The 21,745-nt window shown below is 43.2% G+C and overlaps 1 protein-coding gene across 9 annotated transcripts in view; it reads right to left on the bottom strand.

The window, feature by feature from the left end:
* trip12 (thyroid hormone receptor interactor 12) overlaps positions 1-21,745 on the bottom strand; it is a 63,544-nt gene that overhangs the window by 40,796 nt on the left and 1,003 nt on the right. For 3 of the 9 annotated variants that reach the window (XM_079513400.1, XM_079513405.1, XM_079513406.1), the window contains exons 2-6: positions 15,463-15,615; positions 12,917-13,042; positions 10,407-11,218; positions 4,959-5,063; positions 1,039-1,188 (exon numbers count right to left, since the gene is read on the bottom strand). In XM_079513400.1, coding sequence (XP_079369526.1) covers positions 1,039-1,188; positions 4,959-5,063; positions 10,407-11,218; positions 12,917-13,042; positions 15,463-15,566 — 1,297 coding nt within the window. In that variant the 5' untranslated portion in view covers positions 15,567-15,615. Of the gene's footprint in view, positions 1-1,038; positions 1,189-4,957; positions 5,064-10,406; positions 11,219-12,916; positions 13,043-15,462; positions 15,616-20,979; positions 20,998-21,745 lie in introns of those variants that run through there. The other 6 variants (XM_079513403.1, XM_079513407.1, XM_079513404.1 and 3 more) reach the window with 4 other exon arrangements.

Genomic DNA, 21,745 nt, shown 5'->3' with positions numbered 1-21,745 from the left:
GTGCCATTTTATCATGATTATTAGTGAGGACCTATTATATGAAGATAGTTTAAAGGACCACTTCACCACTTTTCAACCTGAGTGTTTAATCTTTTTGAGTGGTGCAACCACTCCAAGGAACAGCAATGTCCGTGTTAACCTATGTGACTATGAGTAGCAGTAGGGGCAAAAGTGGTGCTGTTGTGCCAGAAACAGAGAGAGAGAGAGAGAGAGAGAGAGAGAGAGAGAGAGAGAGAGAGAGAGAGAGAGGGGGGGTTAGGGGGATAGGGGGCACCACTCAGGTGATTTTAAACCTATGCTCCACATTCCAGTTGAAGAAATTGCAGATTGAAGTTTCTCTTTCATGAAATATCCGAGATCATTAGGGTTTCTGTAACGTGCATCTCATTCTATAGCTAGTTTGACCACTCATAAATCTATTGTTAGTTTGAACACGTCAATTACTCTAATCTTAAATATAACTATAACCGAAAATAGCCAATCTATACACTCACAACATGTCTGTGGCACGTTGTGATCTTATAGATTGGCTATTTTAGGTTATCTTTTATCAGTCGTGGCGACTTGAGAAGTTTAATCCATGACTTGGGGAAACAGCAGGTTCTTCCAAGCTGATGACCTCATCTCTTATGTTTGGACATGGCTCTATGGCAGGCCGCAGCGCTTTACTGTTTATGCAACAAATGCTGCAAATACTTCATAGTCCACTGTTTTAACTGCACACTGGGCAAGGGGCCAAGTTGGAGTTTGTTATGGAGTGAAAACCCACCTCTTCAGACGGAGCCGTAGCCTCGACGACCTTACAGGCGTATGCAAAGGCTCAACTTATGTAACTTAGATAGCATTTTATGTAGACATGGTTTCATTATATAGATATTCCACTGTTAGGTTCTTAGCTTACGTATGATTCATGATGACCTTTTTTTTTTGTATATGATGCATTACCATGTGTCGTTCTTCTTACTTACTGTAAGTCACTCTGGATTAAGAGCGTCTGCTAAATGTCTAAATTGGACATTGTAAAGGGCCGCTACACACCTGAAGCCCCTTGTGGTGCCTCGTCGGTGCGTGCAGACGACGAGTTGGCGCCATCCTGGTTGTTGTCGGAGTCGGCCATTTTCTCCTGTCGGCGAGCGTCGGCTGCCCCGCGCTTGCCCAGGCCTGAGCCCCGCCGACTGGGGGAAGGACAGCAGGACAGAACAGGTTGTTGTGATGAGTTAGCAGCATAATAACGTAGAAAGCACTATACAGTCAACCATTATAGAAAAATATATTATACAGTCATGTTTCTGTTCAGGCTCAATGGGCTCTATGCACACAGAATAACTCCTCCTACTTCCGGGCCCCTTCCCTTGCCCCATTAACCCATTTAGACGCGAGGACGATTCTACAAATGCCTTCTAAATCCTGACAGTTTTCTGGAAAACCCATGTTTCTATTCTGAAACCATTTCATGTCAAGGACCCCCAAGATTATTATTATGTAATTGGCTGCCGACCATCTGAAAATATGTTGTTCCAGGGACCACCCAGAAGCAAAGATTTGAGTTAAAAACGTTGGCTCTGAAAGAATATATGCAAAGATTTGCACTACATTTATGATTTTTCAAAAATAGCAGAACTACAAGCTCGTAGCGCGGCACTCGGTGCTATTTTTCAATAGCTAAAGTCTAACACAATGCTTAAAACACCAAAAGGGGTTCCCGCCCAAATTTGTTAAGGCTCTGTAACCAAATTGACCCGTAAGGGTCCATTTGTAGACTTAGTTACAGACCCGTACGGAGCGATTTGGAACGCACTCGAGGACACTTTTGGCCTATTCATACTCCAGCTTTAGGTGATACGGTGAAATGGTGGTTAGTGAAAACAGAGAGATGTGTTGTGTGAGCGGCTTATCACCGCGGCGTGTCGTCATGTTGTAGTTTTCGGTGGTCACCTTCTCACCTAAATCTGGAGTATGAAATGAATAGGCCTTTTGAGACCCACTGGTGTCGCAGTGTGTTTCCAGTGAGCCAACACGCACAATTGCAGTACAGCCTTAATTAGCATCATCGTTAACACCTGTGAATAAGTAGGGAAGGGGCCCCAAGTTCCTTCCAAAATGGCGTGTGTGCATAGAGCCAGTTTGTTTTGCCTAGCAGGTGTCATCTGGCGTTTCCTACAGGCATGTCAAACGTTCTAATAGCGGGCGAACGGCAACGGATACAAAACTCCTAGTGTGTGTTCCTGCTGTCATTGCCCATGTCCTTGTGTAGGTGGTATGGAGGGTAAACAAAACACATGAATTGGATTGGCTATCGCCGGAAGACGTCATCCAAAAGATCAAATGTTTTCGGGCGACGTTCCTCCACCCACTTTTCGCCTATAGCCTCTTCGCCTGCTATCGCCGGTAGTTGCCGGGTCCAATTGACAAATAATGCATTTCTGGAAAATACGTCAGGCTGTAGCTGGCTGTTAAAATGCACTACGAGTGATGTGGTTCTCACAGGCATGTCTAAGTGATATGTCAGTGGTTCTCACAGGCATGTCCAAGTGATATGTCAGTGGTTCTCACAGGCATGTCCAAGTGATATGTCAGTGGTTCTCACAGACATGTCTAAGTGATATGTCAGTGGTTCTCACAGACATGTCTAAGTGATATGTCAGTGGTTCTCACAGACATGTCTAAGTGATATGTCAGTGGTTCTCACAGGCATGTCAAAGTGATATGTCAGTGGTTCTCACAGACATGTCTAAGTGATATGTCAGTGGTTCTCACAGGCATGTCTAATGGAATCAGGCAAGCGGTAGACAGCAAACCGGAAGTCATTTTAGTGGACGGGAGCAGGACGGTAAATGGAACAGGACGGCACGGCGGCAGCCAGAACCGGCGATGGCATCAATGTTAAAATATTTAATCTTTTTACCGTTCCATGCCGTCCAGCAGGTTTTGCCATTTGCCATCTACCACTTGCCTGATTCCACATTATTATTTTTAGCTAACGATCTAAACTGTCACGGGTGCTTTTCCCGGTCTCAATGGGTTAAGGAATCAAGTCCCTAAAGTCAGAGGAAGACCTAAAACATCCCCCCTGGGTGTATTGGAAGAAAGATATCCGTTCTCCCATCGCCATTCTAATTTATACAGATTCATTTGAACAAATTCATTATAATTATTAATTATATTTTTTGCATACACCAGTGTAAAGTAGTGTCCCAGTTAACATGAGAAAAAGGAACATTACTCATAACTGATGACATATCTTGTCAAATGCCGTGTTGTGTAAACAGTAACTTTAGATGGACTTTCAAGGATGAAGACGGATGTTTTCTAAGCCTGTATTACATTCGCGAACCAGTGAGGCCATTAAATGTGTCCTCTGGTGCACCTCAGGTGCCCCGACTAAGTCAAAAGGAGAACCTGCGTTATTTTTAACATTCTCTCAGAATTCCTTTGGCCTGGTTTTAATTCTCTTGGCGTGGTGCCATGCCTGTACAATGGCTGGGGAAACACTAAACGGCACAATACTTCAGTAGAATTTCCTTTCTCCTGAACCTCAATCTAAACAATATCAGCCCCGTGAACACGGTCGGTTTCTTTTAGAAACCACATCAGGCTCATTGCCAGCTTGTGGATAACCCATTTATTGAGCAACACAAGACAACAAGCCTAATGAATTTATCAAGGTCATGTTTATTACTCACTGTGGCATGAGCTTGTTCAGAAGTTTAGTTTAGTAATAGGCCTATCTCACAGCATTTCCCCGCCCCCTTTCCACACCCCTTTTTGGAGATAATGGTGTTATTTTTTCTGCGGTCCATAGACTTCCATGTTAAAAGGGGTATTTTCACAAGCCACAAACTACCGTTTTGTAAAGGTAAGGTTTATTCTACTTATTCGAGTTGTTATACCATTGTTTTCTTCATATTATTATCGCTCTTTGACATTTTAACATTAGGAAATGTACTTAGATTCCCCAGAGGAAAAAAAAAGGTGTAAATGCTAATGTTAAATGGCACCACTAGCTGCCGGAAGGGGGCGTGGAAAAGGGGCTGTGAGATAGGCCTATCAGTCATTCGGACGCAAAACAATCATGATCGGAACACCACCCTAGTATTGTCAAATTTGAGTGCAGGGTTTTCCACACACACAGGGCTGCCCACGCTGTGAGCTTTAGATTGAAAGAGATTTGTTGTAGACTCCAGAAAAAAAACCCATCCAAGAGTAAATTGCAACTCGGGTCCATTTCATGAAGACTAGCAGATTTATGTATTTAACCCATTAAGACTGGGGAAAGCACCAGTGTCACAAATACTTTGGGCTATTCAAAAATAGAAGATATACAAGCTCATAGCGCGTCACTTCGTGCCACGCTACGGGCTTGTAGATCTGCTATTTTAGAAAATCGTGAAAATTTGTCGAGAAAAAGTATTGAGAACCACTGATAATGGCAACGTGTTTTTTTTCCGAAAACTGTTAGGATTTATTTGTTGAATCGGAGGATTTATTTGTTGAATCGGCCGGCCTCAGGTGTCAATGGGATAAGGGCTGCTTTCTATAGTTAACCCATTCTGGGCATTATGTTATACTTTAGCTATTGAAAAATAGCAGATCTACAAGCTCGTAGCGCAGCACCGAGTGCCGCGCTACGAGCTTGTAGGTCTGCTATTTTTGAAAAATCTTGAAAATGTGGCTCAAATCTTTGAATATATATTCTTTCAGAGCAAACGTTTTAACTCAAATATTTGCTTCTGAGAGGTTCCTGGAACAACATATTTTCAGATGGGGGTCGGTGGTCAATTCCATATCATTTTTGGGGACCTCGACATGAAATATTGAGCACCACTGATACAGAAACATGAGGTCTTTCAGAAAATTGTCATAATTTAGAAGACCGGTCTAATTGGGTTAACAAAAGGGCCTGGCATTAATTTGGTATTTGTACACCTTGAAGTCTCAGTGTCGTGTGGTCGGTTACCTGGTGCTGGCACAGGAGCCCGTGGTCTTCTGGCGTGTGCTCCGCCGAAAACTGGGGAGCTCTGCTGGAGGAGACTCGCTGCGCTTCTTAGTGGACTTCCTCAAACCTTAAATGAAACAAAACACACAACAGTTACAACTTTAAGCTCTCATGGACAACACACCACTGACGAGCAGATCAAAACACGAGATCCTTCAGTCGCTTTAGGACTTCGCTAACATACAACTTGCTCAAGCGACAGCAGCAGTAATGACATATACACCAGTGGTTCCCAAACTGGGGTCCAGGGACCCCCAGGGGTCCTTGAGGGAGTTCCAGGGGGTCCCCAGCTAAATGATAGCTTGGAACCAAATGGACCCTTAAGAGTCTGTAACTCTGAGAGTGTACAAATGGAACAAAATGGCCCCTTAACGAGATTGTACAATCTCAAAGTTAAATTAACATTGATTTTACAATATAAATAGAACTTCTATTTATATTAGATCAGGGGTGGGCAACTGGCGGCCCGGGGGCCACATGCGGCCCCCACCTTCACTTAATGCGGCCCGCATGTTAATATCAGAATACTGATATAGTATTGATTTCAACTGTTACAATTCCAAACCCGCTTTAATTACTTCATGACTAGTACCTAATGACTACTATTAAAATGCTATTGTCTTTTTGTGTCAGTAATGCATTTTATATTCAATAAAAAGGTTACTTTATATAGCAAAATATATAGCAAAAATAGCCGATCTACAAGCTCAAAACTCGTCGCATTGCGACGCGTTTTGAGCTTGTAGATCGGCTACGACAGTAATACTGTATGCACTGTGGCCCTCTGGAGTGATTGTGGAAATATATTGGCCCTCTCCAGCGTCAAAGTTGCCCACCCATGTATTAGATAGATAAAAATGCCATTAAATGGGGGGTCCGTAGACTAATGCATGTCAAACTGGGGGTCCTTGAAATTAAACGGGTTGCGAATCACTGCTAGACCCGTAAAAATCTTCTCTTATGGGGGTCCCTGGCATAATCTCTTCTAATGGGGGTCCGCGGGTTAATTAGTGTCAATTTGGGGGTCCTTGACATGAAAAGGTTTGGGAATCACTGATATACACCGATGCATTTGCACTGTGGCCTTCTTTCCTCTGTTGAACAGCTGATGTGGTGGTTGGAGGAGTGGGAGGGAGAGGGTGAGGAAGCTATCTGTATGTATGTATACATCTGTATACTGTATGTTTTTATGTATCCTGTTCATGTTTAATAGATGCTGCATCTCAAAGCGCTATCCCTTCAATACAAATCTGAAATCTATCCACAGTGCATAGCTTAATTCATACAGGCTACTTAATTGCATTGGTTTGTGGTCAAACTCGCTTGGCATCCGTAACCACAAGTCGGGCAAATGGCTGGGTTTAATTATTGAACACAAAAGGCCAACTGTAAATATCTTCGGGGTGGAGCAAGTCAGTACATTTGGCTGGGTGTACATGAAGGTGGCGAGCTCTGCCGCAAGAGAAACGAGCCTCACATATTGTTATCATTGCAGTGCAGTCGGGGCGTGTTCAGTGTGGAAAAAAGTGCCGTCGATAGCATTTTTTGTTTTGCACATATACTGTATATACACTCAAAGAGAAGGTCACCCAATGCTAATTCTGTTTTTACCCCCACCCACTACATCTCAGGAAGAAATCACACCTGTGTGAGTCGAGCAGTGCAGGGGGGGGGTGTGTGTGTGTGTGTCGAATGCGACCCCAATTATTCGACTGCTCAGTGTGAATGGCCCGGCTGCTCCACAGTGTGTGACCCGAATACGACCCCAATCATCTGCAGGGGTCAATAGGTCGTGCTACAAACAGAAAGACACACGGGCCTTCCTTGGAGCGGTTAGCACCGCTCAAAAAAAAAAAAAATTCATTAAGTTTACCTTTCCTCAACGGCCTAAGTAGCTCAGCGCTTTCGAGGGTGTGGCCATTTTCGGAGCGCTTGGCAGTGGCATCGACACCCCATAGTTTTAATGTAATAAAGACGGCGATTAGAACTCAGAACACACTCTTGAAAACAAACAAGACCACGTGTCTGCGCGAGAGCAAAGACAGAAGCAGCTAGGGCAATGGTTCTCAAAGTGGTTCTCAAAGACCCCCAGGGGTCCTTGAGGTAGTTCCAGGGGGTCCCCAGCTAAATGATAGTTTGGAACCAAACAGACCCTTATGGGTCTGTATCACTGAGAGTGTACAAATGGATCCAAATGGTCGTTGAAATTAAAATGGTTGAGAATCACTGCTAGTCGTAAAAAAGAAAATCTCTTATGGGGGTCCCTGGCATATCTTTTAGAATGGGGGTCTGCGGGCTAATTAGCATCAATTTGGGGGTCCTCCTTGGCATGAAAAGGTTTGAGAGCCACTGAGCTAGGGTCACCGTTCAGAACAGTGCAGAGTCCTGACAGCAGTAGCTTCAGAGTTGTGCCACCTTCCAGCCAGCCAGAGTATTAATAGAACCCTCACTATGCCCATATGACAGGAGGACAACCTTCATGGGAAACCTGGGCCGGCTAAATTCACTTCAGTATGGCAAAACTTAATCTGCAAAAACTTTTACTGACAAGAGGTTAACCCATTTTGACCCGAGATCAGATTCTATAAAATGTCTTCTACATCCTGACAGTTTTCTGAAAAAGCTATGTTCTTCGATTTGTCAAAAATAGCAGACCTACAAGCTCGTAGCGCGTCACTCGGTGGCGTGCTACGAGCTTGTAGATCTGCTATTTTTCAATAGCTAAAGCATAACATAATGCTAACACCAAAAGGGGTTCCCGCCCAGAATGGGTTAAAAGGATATGGGGCTAATGAATTACTTTTTTTCCATCAATTCATTCGTCCTCCTTACTCTCCCAACCCATCATTTCTAAATAAACAATACCTCATAGCAGAGGCCATTTGCATCCGTAGTGCATCACTCCTTCTCCCTGCTCTCTTAACAATACAACTCAGTTCAGTGACATAACTAGAGTCTAAAATTGCAATGGTGTTGTAGCTAGAACAGTGGTTTTCAACCAGTGGTCCGGGGACCACCAGTGGTCCTTGTGGGGATTCCAGGTGGTCCCCAGCTAAATGCTGGAGAGTTGCTAACCAAATGGACCCTTACAGATCTTTAACTCTTGAGATAAGACGAGATAAGATAAACTCTTGAGCGTAAAATGAAACCTATGCAGGTCCATTTGGTTTCTTTTTACGCTCAAGAGTTAAATTATTGTGAAACATCTGCATTACTTCATTTACATGTCTACACGATTAGATAATGTAGAAGAATTGTTATTTTGATCGAACGTTTGCCAAAAGCAAGGAATTGTAGACAAAAACTTATTTAGTTGTGTGTCTGAGAGGCTAAATCTCATCAAATGGTGGTCCATGGCTCAAATGGCGAATAAATAATGGGCCTTGAAATTAAAAAGGGTTGTTGAAAACCACTGTACTACAGTAACCATCCTGTTCTTGTTTATGCAGTCATTCACATCCAGTTAGTCACCTCCCAGTCTGGAGGACATCAGCAACAATGAAATCAGCATGGCTCAAATGTTGTGCATTTCTCTCGCAGGAGAACCACAGTATACACAAACAAACATACGGCATGACAACAACTCACCATTATAATCAGTGTTGAACGTGACTGAAGCAAGCCGAGCCAAGAAGAGTAGGAAGAGTGTGTGTGTGTGTATGTGTGTGTGTGTGTGTATGTGTGTGTGTGTGTGTGTGTCAAAGCCAAGAGAGGGCAGTAAGAAAGGCTAAAGAAAACCTCCAGGGCTAGATGTCACAATGTGAAATGTGTTGCGGGTCAGCTGGTGGACCGACCAGCCAGCCAGGCAGTTCCATCAACTCAGGGAGGGGTCTGACCATTTTGGGGCCAGCTCCCAAGGCATATGCTGCCCTCCCTCAGTTTTCCTTCACTAGCCAGAAGAACGGCTCAACCACAAAAGGTTGAACTGATCGGCTAACTCTCACCGACTGAAGAATACTAGTGTATAGCGTATTCATTTAGCTATTTGTATTTGGTCGGTATGCGTTGCGCAATCCTGCGATCGCTCGCCTTTCCATAAGAGCCTACACAAACTGAATTTGACCTTCAATCAACAAGCTCTGTTTCATAACACAGTTTGGGACAAGACATTGTAGCCAGACCCCCAGTGCACCGCTCGCGTCGGGAACGATTCCTCAATGCCTGCAAACTGTATTTGCTCATGAAACTTGTAAATATCAAGCACTCAATCTGCTCTGCTTTCACACTACTCCTAACATTGACCACAAATGTTATGATCAGTACTCGCGTTACAAGAACCGTTTATGAATATACAGAGAACAGACCCAAATGTCTGCCTGGCGGCTGCCTACCTGTATACAATGACCATTTTGTTCCACAAATGAACAGCCTTCAGCTGAATTTACAAGTCCTCCAGTTCTAGTCCACCGTTTATTCTGACACAGGCTGAAATCTGAGCCAGTCCCTCTGCTCCTGGTTGAAGCCTGCAAGGTCTTCTGTAAAGCTAGACACACATAACTAACCCCCCCCCCCCCCCCCCCCTCCCACACACCAAACATGGCTGACTATGTGAGCCATAAGAAAGGGGGTGAGCAAATGTGTTTATATATCTGTGATGAGACCACATAAGCGTCACATCACATCACTTAGGTTGGCTTGTTTTGTGCATTATCCCTGTGTATATGTACATAGTCACCACGTTGCGAATAAGAACAGACTCGGCCTGCGGGTCTTTTCCAAGTGTTGTGTGTAATGTATGTGTGTGTGTGTGTGTGTGTGTGTGTGTGTGTGTGTGTGTGTGTGTGTGTGTGTGTGTGTGCGAGGCAGTAACAGCAGCCGTATCGGGTCCCAGTAGGGCTTCTGAAACTAAAGCTGTGACACTGCTAGGACCAAAGATCCTGTGACATTTAATCCCAGAGACGTAACCTGGATCCCATCCCCACAGCAACACCACTCCACACCATCTAAAACCACCCCATCCAGAATCCTCCTGTAATAATCATCATCTCATTAACTCGGGGAACATCAACAACTCGTAAACGTCGACACGGCAAGTATACACAAAACGCGCTCTCGCGTACGTACGCACGCGTACATGTAAATGCATGCGCGGGTTGCATTTGCAATATGTAAAACCGGTGACCAGCTCCATCCCGTCTAGGGTTAACCCGGTACGATCAACAAATAAATTAATGATCGTGACTTACTTGCTAGCTATTTTGGGCAGGAACCCCTTTTGGTGTTTAACATCATGTTACACCTTAGCTATTGAAAAATAGCAGATCTACAAGCTCATAGCGCGCCACCGAGTGGCGCGCTACGAGCTTTTAGGTCTGCTATTTTTGAAAAATCGCGAAAATATTTATTTCAGAAAACTGGAGGATTTAGAAGATTTTTTTTAATTTTGAGGTAATTAATGATCGTGACTTACTTGCTAGTTTGGCCTGTAATCCCGAGGGCCCAGGCTTAGAGGTCTCGGTCTTGGAGGATCCGGGTAGGGACAGTTTGGGCTTTGGCAGGTTGACTTTGGGGTTGAAGCGGGCTGCCCACTCAAACTTGGACGAGCCGGCAGCTTTGGCCTGCTCCTTGTCGCGGGTGCTTCGGCGGGGAGACGGGCTGGAGGCCGAGCGGGAGCGGCGTGCCTTGTTCTGGTCCTTGCCCTGTTTGACCCGGGCGCCCTGCGGGACGGTGCTGTTGATGCCTGTGGAGGAGGAAGAGGAGGAGGACGTGGAGGCTGAAGAAGACGAGTCCGTCACGGTGCTACACCCAGCTTTGGCTGAGGCGGCCGATTTAGAAGCCAGCTTGGTGGGTTTTGCAGTCCTGCCCTCGGTACGGTTCGGGAGGGACCCGGCAGCGGCGCTGCTCAGAGCGGGGAGGGGGTCTGCTTTCTTCCGTTTCTGTGAGGGTGAGGGCCCAGAGGCCCCGCTCTTCTTGCTCTGGCCTCGCCCTGTGGACGCGGGCGGCTCCGGCGCCTGAGGTCTCTTCTTGGACTTGGCCGGGCCCTTCTTGGTGGTCTCGACTGTAGTATTGTCGCTGGGCGCTGGCGGGAGTGGCGGGAGTGATTTGGACTTCTTGGAAGGGGTCGGGCTATAGGTGCTAGTGTGGTCGGTGGCCAAACTTCGCTTGAGCCCTCGGGTACTTTTGCTTTTTGACTGGTGGCCTGGGCGTTCCTGCTCCGATGTCCCTGCAGCCTCTGGGTCGTCTTGAAGCACAAATGAAGCCACGGAAAGAGTAAGACCGCTTCTGTCAAAAAAAAGAGACCATTTTAAGAAGACATTCCTCAAACTTACAAATGATAAAAAGTCATCATATACAAACAATGCCTCATTCAACCTCATTCAGATCTACAGAAGAAAATGAAAAGGATCCTACGGATGGGCGTTTGGACATTTCTGTGGCTGCAAATGTGTACTCTTACGGGTGTTAACGGTTAACGAGGGAGTATGACATCATATTTAATACTGATGAACTTTGCAGTGCACGGCACTGGTGTTGACAAAGCTACTGTATGTACGCACAATGCAAATCAAGTCAGTGCTTGATGTTTCATGGCGGCCAGCAACATTGGTACTGTGATGTGAATTGTTTAAATGTTGGGCGGGAACCCCTTTTGGTGTTAGCATTATGTTATGCTTCAGCTATTGAAAAATAGCAGATCTACAAGCTCGTAGCGCGCCACCGAGTGGCGCGCTACGAGCTTGTAGGTCTGCTATTTTTGAAAAATCGACTGACATAGAAAACATAGCTTTTTCAGAAAACTGTCAGGATGTAGAAGACATTTTTAGAATCTGATCTCAGGTCAAAATGGGTTAAATGGATAAAGTTAAAGTTAATAGTATGGCTCTGAAAAGAGGAGGTTGGTTGAGCTGTCACTATAGCGACACACCATGCTGGCACCTCACCGACTGTGGTAGAAAAAGCAGCGCCAGCATCGCATGCGTCACATAATTGAATGAAACACTTGTGGAACTAATTAATCTAGCCTGAGAAGTGCTGACAGTCACATTATTAAAAACAGAATGAGCATGCAATACTAAAAGCCTGGTATGAGTTACAATTACAAATCGATATTCTAAATTTGTGATTAAAATAAGTATTTGAATTAGTCCTAACAGATGTACACCGGTGGTTTTCAACAAGTGGTCCTTGAGGAGGTTTCCAGGTGATCCCCAGCAAAATGGAGTTTGTAATTAAATGGACCCTCGGATCCATTTGGTTACCTACATTTGGTAGATGGATCTTTATCTTGAGAGTTCATTTTACGCTCTCGAGAGTTTAAATTATTGTTAAACGTCTGCATTACTTAATTTACAAAAACGTCTCCTCAATTAATGACTAGAATAATAGTTTGCCTGTTATCCCTCCTAACGGTACCACATTAATACAGCATGGAATTGTGGACAAAATCTTATCCAAAAGACTTAAGACAACATATTCTTGTTTTGTACTCGAGAGGCTAAATGTCAAATGGTGGTCTGTGCAGAATCAATAATGGACCTTGACATGAAAAAGGTTGAAAACGACTGGTGTACACGGTTAACCGTCCCATCCCTAAAAAAGGTACAACAAAAGGACAAGGGTTCTTTATGCATTTTATCTAGTATCATGCTTAACCCATTTTGGGCAGGAAACCCCTTTTGGTGTTTAACATTGTTATAATTTAGCTATTGAAAAATAGCAGATCTACAAGCTCATAGCGCGCCACCGAGTGGCGCGCTACGAGCTTGTAGGTCTGCTATTTTTGAAAAATCGTGAAAATATTTATTTCAGAAAACTGGAGGATTTAGAAGATTTTTTTCTTATTTTGAGGTCAGGCCTAAATGGGTTAATTGAAAAATAAAGAAGAAAAACAAAAAAACAAACACCCAGTGCATCCCCCACATATACGCGCACACACACACACACACACCGAGTGTCAAGTAGAGAGAAGGTGGTGGGTACCTTCTTGAGCTGTGCCCTCTGGACTGGCCAGAGGCTGAGCTGGACGTGGCTTTGGGAGCCTTAGAATTAGGTCTTCTACTTTCAGGAGGGGAATTTGCTTTATGTTTTACCTGCTCTGACTGTAACCTGTAAGGTTGGAAATTGGAAAAAGACCAAGCAACATGTGTGGGTTTGTGTAATGACTCCACATACATTAAACTTAATCAATTCCTTAGAGCTTTTGACCATGTTGATCTTGATTAATTGAATATACACATGACCACAAACCCCCCAGAGGGGTTTTGGGTTATCCTTTTAGCATTATTGTATAACTTGTGCCACTTGCAAATTGTTAATAAAATAACCAATCAAAAACTCATTTAAATCTAAACCTTGGTCTGAATATAATCTAATTTACAACTAAAAGTAATGCTCTCAAGGGCATTACTTTTTGTTGTAAATGTGAGCTGTAATAAAAGTTAAGTCAAGTTAAAGACCACAAAATAAATGACACATTTTTCACAATGAAATTAATGTTATATTTTACCACATGTTATCACTTGACACTTAGTCTCAAGATGCATTACAGATTTTCAGAAAACTGTGAATCCGGCCTACTAAGAATACAGCGCATAATTTTGCATAGTTTTCAGAACCTTGTAAATGTTCCACATTTTGTGTTTCAGCCTTATGTTAAAATAGATTCAAACATTTTCTTCATATCAATCTACTCAGAATACCCCACAGTGACAAAGCATAAACAGGTTCTTGGAGTGTTTTAAATTCATAACCAATAACTTATTTAAATTTAAGTGGTATTCATATTAACTATTTGTTAAGACAATTGCAATTCAGCTTTGGTACATTTACAATGGTCCTTCAGATGCTTCTGGAAGTTGACTGGAGTCCACCTGTGTCCAACTGAAATAACAGCCCATAACCAACCCTGGGACACACTTGCCTATATAAGGTCTCATAGTTTATGGTGCATGTCAGATTGAGAGAATAGGCTATATGCAGAATAACTCTTCCTACTTCCGGGCAAGGACTGTCTAAAGAGGACGAGACGCGAAGACCGTACGGGCGACGCCATGTTGCTCCATGAAGTTGTACATGCCCAAATGTGTGCATGTACAACTTTCTGGTCTCAACTGCGCATGTTTCTTTCCTTCCATGGAGCACCATGGAGCAACATGGCGTCGCCCGTACGGTCTTCGCTTCTCGTCCTCTTTAGACAGTCCTTGCTTCCGGGGCCCCTTCCCTACTTCCTTCACAGGTGTTACCGATGATACTAATGATGGCTCTGTTCCATTCTGGTCAAACAGAGTCAACGTGCTGCTATTGTGCATGTTGGCTCACAGTCACTGGATACACTCTGCTACAGTGGGTCTTAAAGTGTCCTTGAGTGGGTTCCAAATGGCCCCGTACGGGTGTGTAACTCTGAGTGTACACAAATGGAACCAAATGGACCCGTATGGGGGTCCTTGAGGTATGTGAACCACTGTACACTAAATGGAACAGAGCCTTTTGCGCACAGTGTTTTTTGTCGACCTGACCCCACAAGGATTGCTGCCTAGCCTTTAGGCAGCAATCCTTTCTTTAGACAAACCTGAAATGAGTTGTGCACCTATGCTCCCATCCAACCTGGCTGAACTTGGAACCATTTCTGCCAAGAATGGGTGAAACTCCCAAAAGAAAAGTGTGCCAATCTTGTAAGATCAATCGAGACCTATGGCTGTCAAGTTCAAGGCCAGGCTGAAGGTGGTTTAACCAAGCATTGAGGACAGAGGCCTGAATACTTCAATACTAAATATGAAATAAATATTTCTTGTTTTTGTTTTTTAAAGAAATACTGTAACTATTTTTGCCTTGTCATTGTGAAGCATGGTTTATAGATTGATGAGCCGGGGGGGAAAAAACTGATACTTGTATCCATTTTGAGACAAAATGTGGAAAAGGGTCTGAAAACTTTCCGTATGCACAGAATACAATACATTGGTTCTCAAACTCCTTGAGGGGGTTCCAGGGGGTCTCCATATAAATTATCTATAGTTGGGAACCAAATGGATCCTGTTGCTGTAACTCTGTGTACAAATGGAATTTGTACATTAAAAGTTATAGTGGTCCACAGTCCAATGCGGACCCCCAGGGCCCAATATACACAGCTATTTTCAAAAACAATTCAAAAACATTCTTTGAAATCCGATCCACGGCCAAATACAGATTAATTTAGGGGTCCGCGACATGAAAAAGTTTGAGAACCACTGGTCTAAGGCCTTATTTACACTGGCAGACAAATCTAGCCTGAATCAGATCTGTGCCACATCGAGATTGAAATCAGATTGGTTTAAATGAGTCCAACATGTCACATGACTCATTTAAACAAATCAGATTCCAATCTGGATGTGGCTCAGATCTGATTCAGGCTGGATTTGGCTGCCAGTGTAAATGGGGCCTAAACGATTGGGTGACTGACTAGGTCAACTCCGATTGGGTGACTGGGTCAACTCTGATTGGGTGACTGCCTGGGTTCAACTCTGATTGGGTGACGGCCTGGGTCAACTCACCTTCCCGTGACCGTGACTGTGTGGTCTTGTGGCTGGGCCGCAGCAGTGTTCCTCTGTGAACGGCGCAGTGACCCCCCTGGATTGGAATTAGGCCGGTTGGACATTGGCACCTCTCTCCTGAAGGGACATACCCTTTCTAGACACTACCATTCACTGTGGAGGGAAGGGAAAGCAAAAGGAATTAGGCACCTCTCTCCTGAAGGGACATTCTGTACCCTTTCTAGACACTGCCATTCACTGGAGGAGGGGGGGGGGGGGGGGGGGGGGGGGGGGGGGGGGGGAGCACCGAAAGAATGAGTGTGGGGGCGAAAACTACGATGACAAATGTTCGACTACATTTTTCACAGGCGAAAACTGAATGAAAACGAAGTCACGATGACTTAAGCCCCAACCACTCCAAAGGGTCAAGACAGTTTTAGCGTTGTCCCTGCGGTGTGATATGTCTTGTTGCACGTTGACCCATGTTGACCGTAGTGATTGAACGTATGGAATTCGATGGCCCAAACCACACCAAAGGGTCGAGACGGTTTTAGCGTCAACACCTTGCAACCGTTTGGTGACCCTTTGGTGTGGTTAAGGCTTAAGACTAAATATATATTGACAAATGTTAGCGAGGGACTAGTGGAGAAGAGGCGAATAAGAGATCCAGTAGAACTAAAAGACGAGTAATTTTACACTTTGTTGCACGCTGAAAATAGCAGATCTACAAGCTCACAACGTGTGAGCTCGTCGATCGTCTATTTTCAGCACGCAAGTTGGAACGAGTGTAAAATTATTATGACGACATCAAGGCCCACCAAAATATATTTTAGTTTAATAAAACTGTAAAAAACTAAACTAACAGTAAAACATTTCAGATGACAATATGAAAACTAAATTAAGATTTTATTCAAAAAACTACAAAAATCTAAATTTGCTGTCAAAATCAACACTAAGAAAGAAACCACAGAAACCACATGAGCACTGGAGGAATGTCGTCATTCATGACCTGGCGACTCCTCAACGCCAAACGATCTATCTATTGTCCAATTCCCCAGTCAGTTTTGCACTGTGGCTCACCTCACCACTCAAAAAAGCTAAACTAAACTTCAGAGACGTGTTAATGAGAACATATATTCAATCAAATAGACTAAAACCTGAGTGCTTACAAAGAGTATGCCCCATTACAGGTATAAAAATGTATTTCCATGGGATGTTTTTAAAGATGGAGTGCCACAATTTGTGTTTTTCATGTGTCTATGAGGCGACAGTGCTTCATTAGACACCCTGGAGTCGTTTGTATGTGCAATGATGTATTCCCTTTGTATTTAGGGTTTCTTCCTGGAGGCTGAACCTTTGACAGTCAAACGTGCCAATGAAAAAAACAGTAATATAGTGACGTCACATCACATTATCACCCCCTCGCCTAACCCCTCCTTTTATCATACATCTACAGCTGTGGGTGCGGCTTCAGTTCAGGTGGATCACTTGTGGGCGTGCCCACATAAAAACGACATTTTTGAAAAAGTTCTTCCTCCTTATATAACAATAAGACCTGACGATCATGTTTTAGGGTGGAAAACAATCATGGCACTCCATCTTTAAGTGTCTTTATAGGGCAGTTTTCCAATCATTGAAAACAATGCCATACCAGCACACATCACTGCCAATCAATAACATCTATTTGAATGTCCTGTAAATGCTAGTTCTGAGGGTCTGTGCACCAAAAATAAAAAGGCTAAAATTTTCTTCTGAAATATATACCACAGCCTAATTCGACAAACAAAACTCTTTTACTTATTTTACATTTAGAATGTTGTACCACCGGTGGTCCTTGAAGGGGTTCCAGGTGGTCCCCAGCTAAATGATGGGAGAGTTGGTAACCAAATGGACCCCAATTAGATCCTTAACTCTTGAGAGCATGAAATGAAACCAAATTGACCTGTAAGGGTCCATTTATTTTGGTTTAATTATTGTTGTTAAACATTGTGTAACAATTATTGTCAAACATCTGCATTACTTCATTTACAAGAAGTCTAGTAGTCAAAATTAGAGAATTGTTATTGTAACACTGTGGAATTGTGGACAAAATCTCTTCCAACCATAACAAAATATTCTTTAGTTTAGAGTCCGAGGCAAAATCTCATGAAATGGTGGTCAGTGGCTCAAATGCAGAATAAATGAAAAGGGTTGAATATTACTGTACTAAAGATTACGAAACGTAAGATTAGTGGAAATATCTTAATTAAGATATAATAAAAATAATAAAAAATCACACCTGTGTGAAGTGAGGGGCATCAAGAATGGTGTTCCCTTATTGGCCAAGGGTTGCCACCGACATACATATGCCGATTAGTTCTGTTCATTGTCAATGGCATGTTATTGTTGTTCAGACAACATAAAAAACTATTTAGCTCAATCAGTCACAGTATTTATTTTTGGCTGCCAACATGTTTTGGTCTGACAGACGGGTTAGGTTACCCTAACCAGGTAGACAATGTCGTACACTTGCCATCCATAGTATTTACTTTGAGAAAGGAATGTTTATGAATATTCATTTAAACCATTGAGAATTTGAATAGAATCTGTACTAAACTATCAAATTGGAACAGATGAGATCTATATAGTAAAGTGAGCCATACTTTAAATTCTACTGTCAACACAGCCATGTCAAATTCAATGATGAGGGAACCAGTTAAAGGACCACTTCACCACTTTAACTTCTCTTCCTATAATTGGTCCTAACTAATGTTCATGATAAAATACCACCATTTTTTCCTACTCAGTCTGTGTCTCATAGGAAGGCTGTGGGCAGTTCAGAAACCCGTCCACCAGTGACATCATCGATGGTGAATCCAAGCTAATAGAAACGGCAGGCTTTCTTTTCCTGAAAAGTTGCAATGCAAAAGTTGAAGCCATCGTTCTCACGATAATAAAAATCTATATTTTAAAACAAATCTTGTTTAAAAATCTGCCTAATGATGTCACTGGTGGACGGGTGTCCGAACTGCCCAAAGCCCTCCTATGAGACACAGACTGAGGACAAAAATGGTGGCGTTTTATCATGAACATTAGTGAGGACCAATTATATGAAGAGATGTTGAAAAGTGGTGAAGTGGTCCTTTAACATTGTGTCTTTTTGAGGGGAGCTAGCCCCTCCTATATACACAGCTTTTTTTGTCCTGAACTCTCGTCACATTTGCCATCGACAATGTAAGGAGAATTTACGTCATAGGTGTCTGAACAAATCGGCTTTTTGTGGACAAACATTAAATGCCATAGACAATGAAAGGAACATTGACGAGCAAATCGGCTATTTTGGCCAGAATGAGATGATGTATGATAAGAACCCACTTCACACAGGTGTGATTATTATATACTAGAGCGTTGCCTGTGATGTGATGTCACAACAGGCCAGATCCATATATGGAGATATAGGGGTGATCAGGTGCAGAGTTCTTTGTCAAGCATGCCAAATGAGGCTTTTGTGCTAGTTCTGGACAACCAGAAATGCACCCATCTGTCTGTGTACCTTTTATGCCATATGGAGATTTCTGTATGTGTCTCTCTGTGTCCCTTTATTCCTATATATGGGGTTCTGTGTCAGGCATGCCCAAATAATATATGGAGTGGTGTGATGTCAGAACAGGCCAGCTCTGGACTGGAACCTGGGCAGGGGCCCAGTCCAGAACCTTTTGTGGCGTTTCTGGACAACCGTGGGTCCGACCGACACGACCCCGGGGCACTGCACTCCCTGTGGGGTTGTGGAATGCGTGTGTCGAATTTGAAGTCGGTGGGGCGAACAGTTCTCGAGTTACGTGGATTACACACGTACAGACACGGTGCATTTAGAGAGAGACATATCAGTTATATAATATGAGTCTATTCTATGTAATGGCTGCGTATTGGACATCCTTAGATGCCTAACAATTAGTGGCAGCACAGCATTGTGGGATATTGTCACCAGGACACCATATTAGCAGGCATGGGTAAATTCCTCTAGAACAGTGGTTCTCAACCAGTGGTCCGGGGACCACCAGTGGTCCTTGGGGGGGTTGCAGGTGGTCCCCAGCTAAATGATGGAGTTGGTAAACAAATTGACCCTTATAGATCTTTAACTTTTGGGAGTGTAAAATGAACGATTTACATAAGTGATGTAAATAGGTTTTCAATGTAATGGATGAGTTCAGTATTGCATCCCAGGACCCCCGGAGGGTGACATGATTGCGTCCTCTCAATTTAGTGTAGTCTAATGATGCAGAATGCAAGCTATTGCATCACTGTTACATTGTTAAACATTTGAATTATTTAATTTACAAGTGTGCACAATAAGAGAATGTAGAAGAATGTTATTTTGATCATCACTTGCCTGTTGTTATCTCTCCTAATGGTACAAACATCAATACAGCATGGAAATGGACATATTCTTTAGTTTTGAGTCTGCAAGGCTAAATCTCATCAAATGGTGGTTAAATGCAGAATAAATAATGGAACTTGATATGAAAGGGGTTGAAAACCACTGCTGTCTAGAAAATAAGCTTGATGTCATTATCATGAGTCAAACTACCTGCCAGTGAGCTGCTAGGACAGATTACAATATGAAAGGCAGAACTTCATATCCTAAGGCGTTTTATCAATAGTGTATAAAGTTGATAAGGTACAATGTAATCTATACAATCTGGAATTTAGCCTGCATGACAGACTTGCATACTTAAATCATGATACTTACTCAAAATACGACACACTTGGCAAAAAAAAATTCACAAGGCCATTTTAGGCCTACGTTTGACAGTGCATCCTCCGTCTTTGTTTATTCGTCCAGTCTGACAACTGGCGTCTCACAATCGATTACAAACGCTTATAATTACCTAACGCAGATAATCGACAGCTCAAAGAAAACATCGGGCAATACACGCACATCGATTCAAAAACATAAACACGTCAATAGGGGAATTCTGGATTTAATAACACCCACGATTTACACAGACACAGGCCTAGAATTCTGACGTAGTTTGCTTGGATGCTACATTTGCTAGCATCGTCAGCTAACGTGTTCTTTAGCCTCCGAATATATTAATTCCATTACATTTTCCAGCCCAGTAACAAACACTTTCTGAACAACTCCGCGTACCGCACCGTGTGTGTCAAAACACACGGCTATTAACGGGGTTTGTCTGTTTAATAGCGTAATAATGGCATCTAACATGGGCTAAAAGTGGTAAACAAACACTAAAGCGACCCCTACCTACGTTTAAGTTCCGTGGTGGTCGGAGCTAACTTCAGTTAGCCGTGCCTGTGTTGGTGGGTGACTGACATGGAAATGCGTAGCTGGCTGCCGCACCGGTTTGGACATGCATTAAAAATAGAGCCCCCCACACTATCGAATCCAATGCAACACCGTAAAGGCCATGAACAGGCCCCGTTAATTCCTACAGAGTACAGCCCCTCAAACCCCCTCCCCCGCCCCAAGAAACGCGTTTGAAAAATAATAACTTTAAGGTCATTATTAAGGCCCTTATGTGGAGAAACTACCATCACCTGAGATGTTCTCCCATGGAAAATGGCAGCAAGCAAAGCAGCAGCAACATCGGCTGCCTGTTGGTTGGTGGACTAATGTCTTCACACGAGATGTTTGTGCCGTGTTAATGTAAGCAGTAAAAAAAAGAAAAGAAAAAAAAACGACTGGGGCGAGCTGCTAAAAAAAAAACTGGCAGGAGATTGAAGAAGTGCGTTGAGTGAATGACATTGAGCTGGTTGACCAGCAAAGCTTAAATTTGTGGGGGGAGAAACAAGTGTATATATATATATATATAATAAATGTCTGGCGCAAGAAGAGCCCAGTCTGGGTGGTTTGTTTATGGGCCGAAAACTCAACCAGCCGTTAGCGTTTAGCCTAAGATTTAGACTCTCGTAGATAGATATTTAATCGATTCTCTAAATTTAGACTCTCGTAGATGCATTTGATATATTCTGATATTTTCAATCTACGATTGAAAATGTCAGAAGCGATTAAAAAAATAAATACATTCTACGAGTCTAAAATCTTAGGCTACAGTTAGCCTCGTTAGCTATAGCCAGTCAGCCAGGCCCAGGCAGTAATATCAAACTCCTACCAGCTGTCAACGTTGAACACACACACACACACACACACACACACAGCCAGCCACACACACACACAGTGTCACACAGCCAGCCACACACACAGCTATAGCTAAACGATAGTTATGATCACAAGGTATAAACTGCTGCTAAACCAACGAAAAGGCCAGATATATTCACTTCTGCTGCATTAGCACCGTCGTTA

The sequence above is a fragment of the Electrona antarctica genome (assembly GCF_951216825.1).
Source record: "Electrona antarctica genome assembly, chromosome: 11".
In the NCBI taxonomy this organism is placed as follows: Eukaryota; Metazoa; Chordata; class Actinopteri; order Myctophiformes; family Myctophidae; genus Electrona; species Electrona antarctica.
Note: the sequence above shows the minus strand (reverse complement) of the source record. Positions and strands in the feature narration are given on the sequence as shown.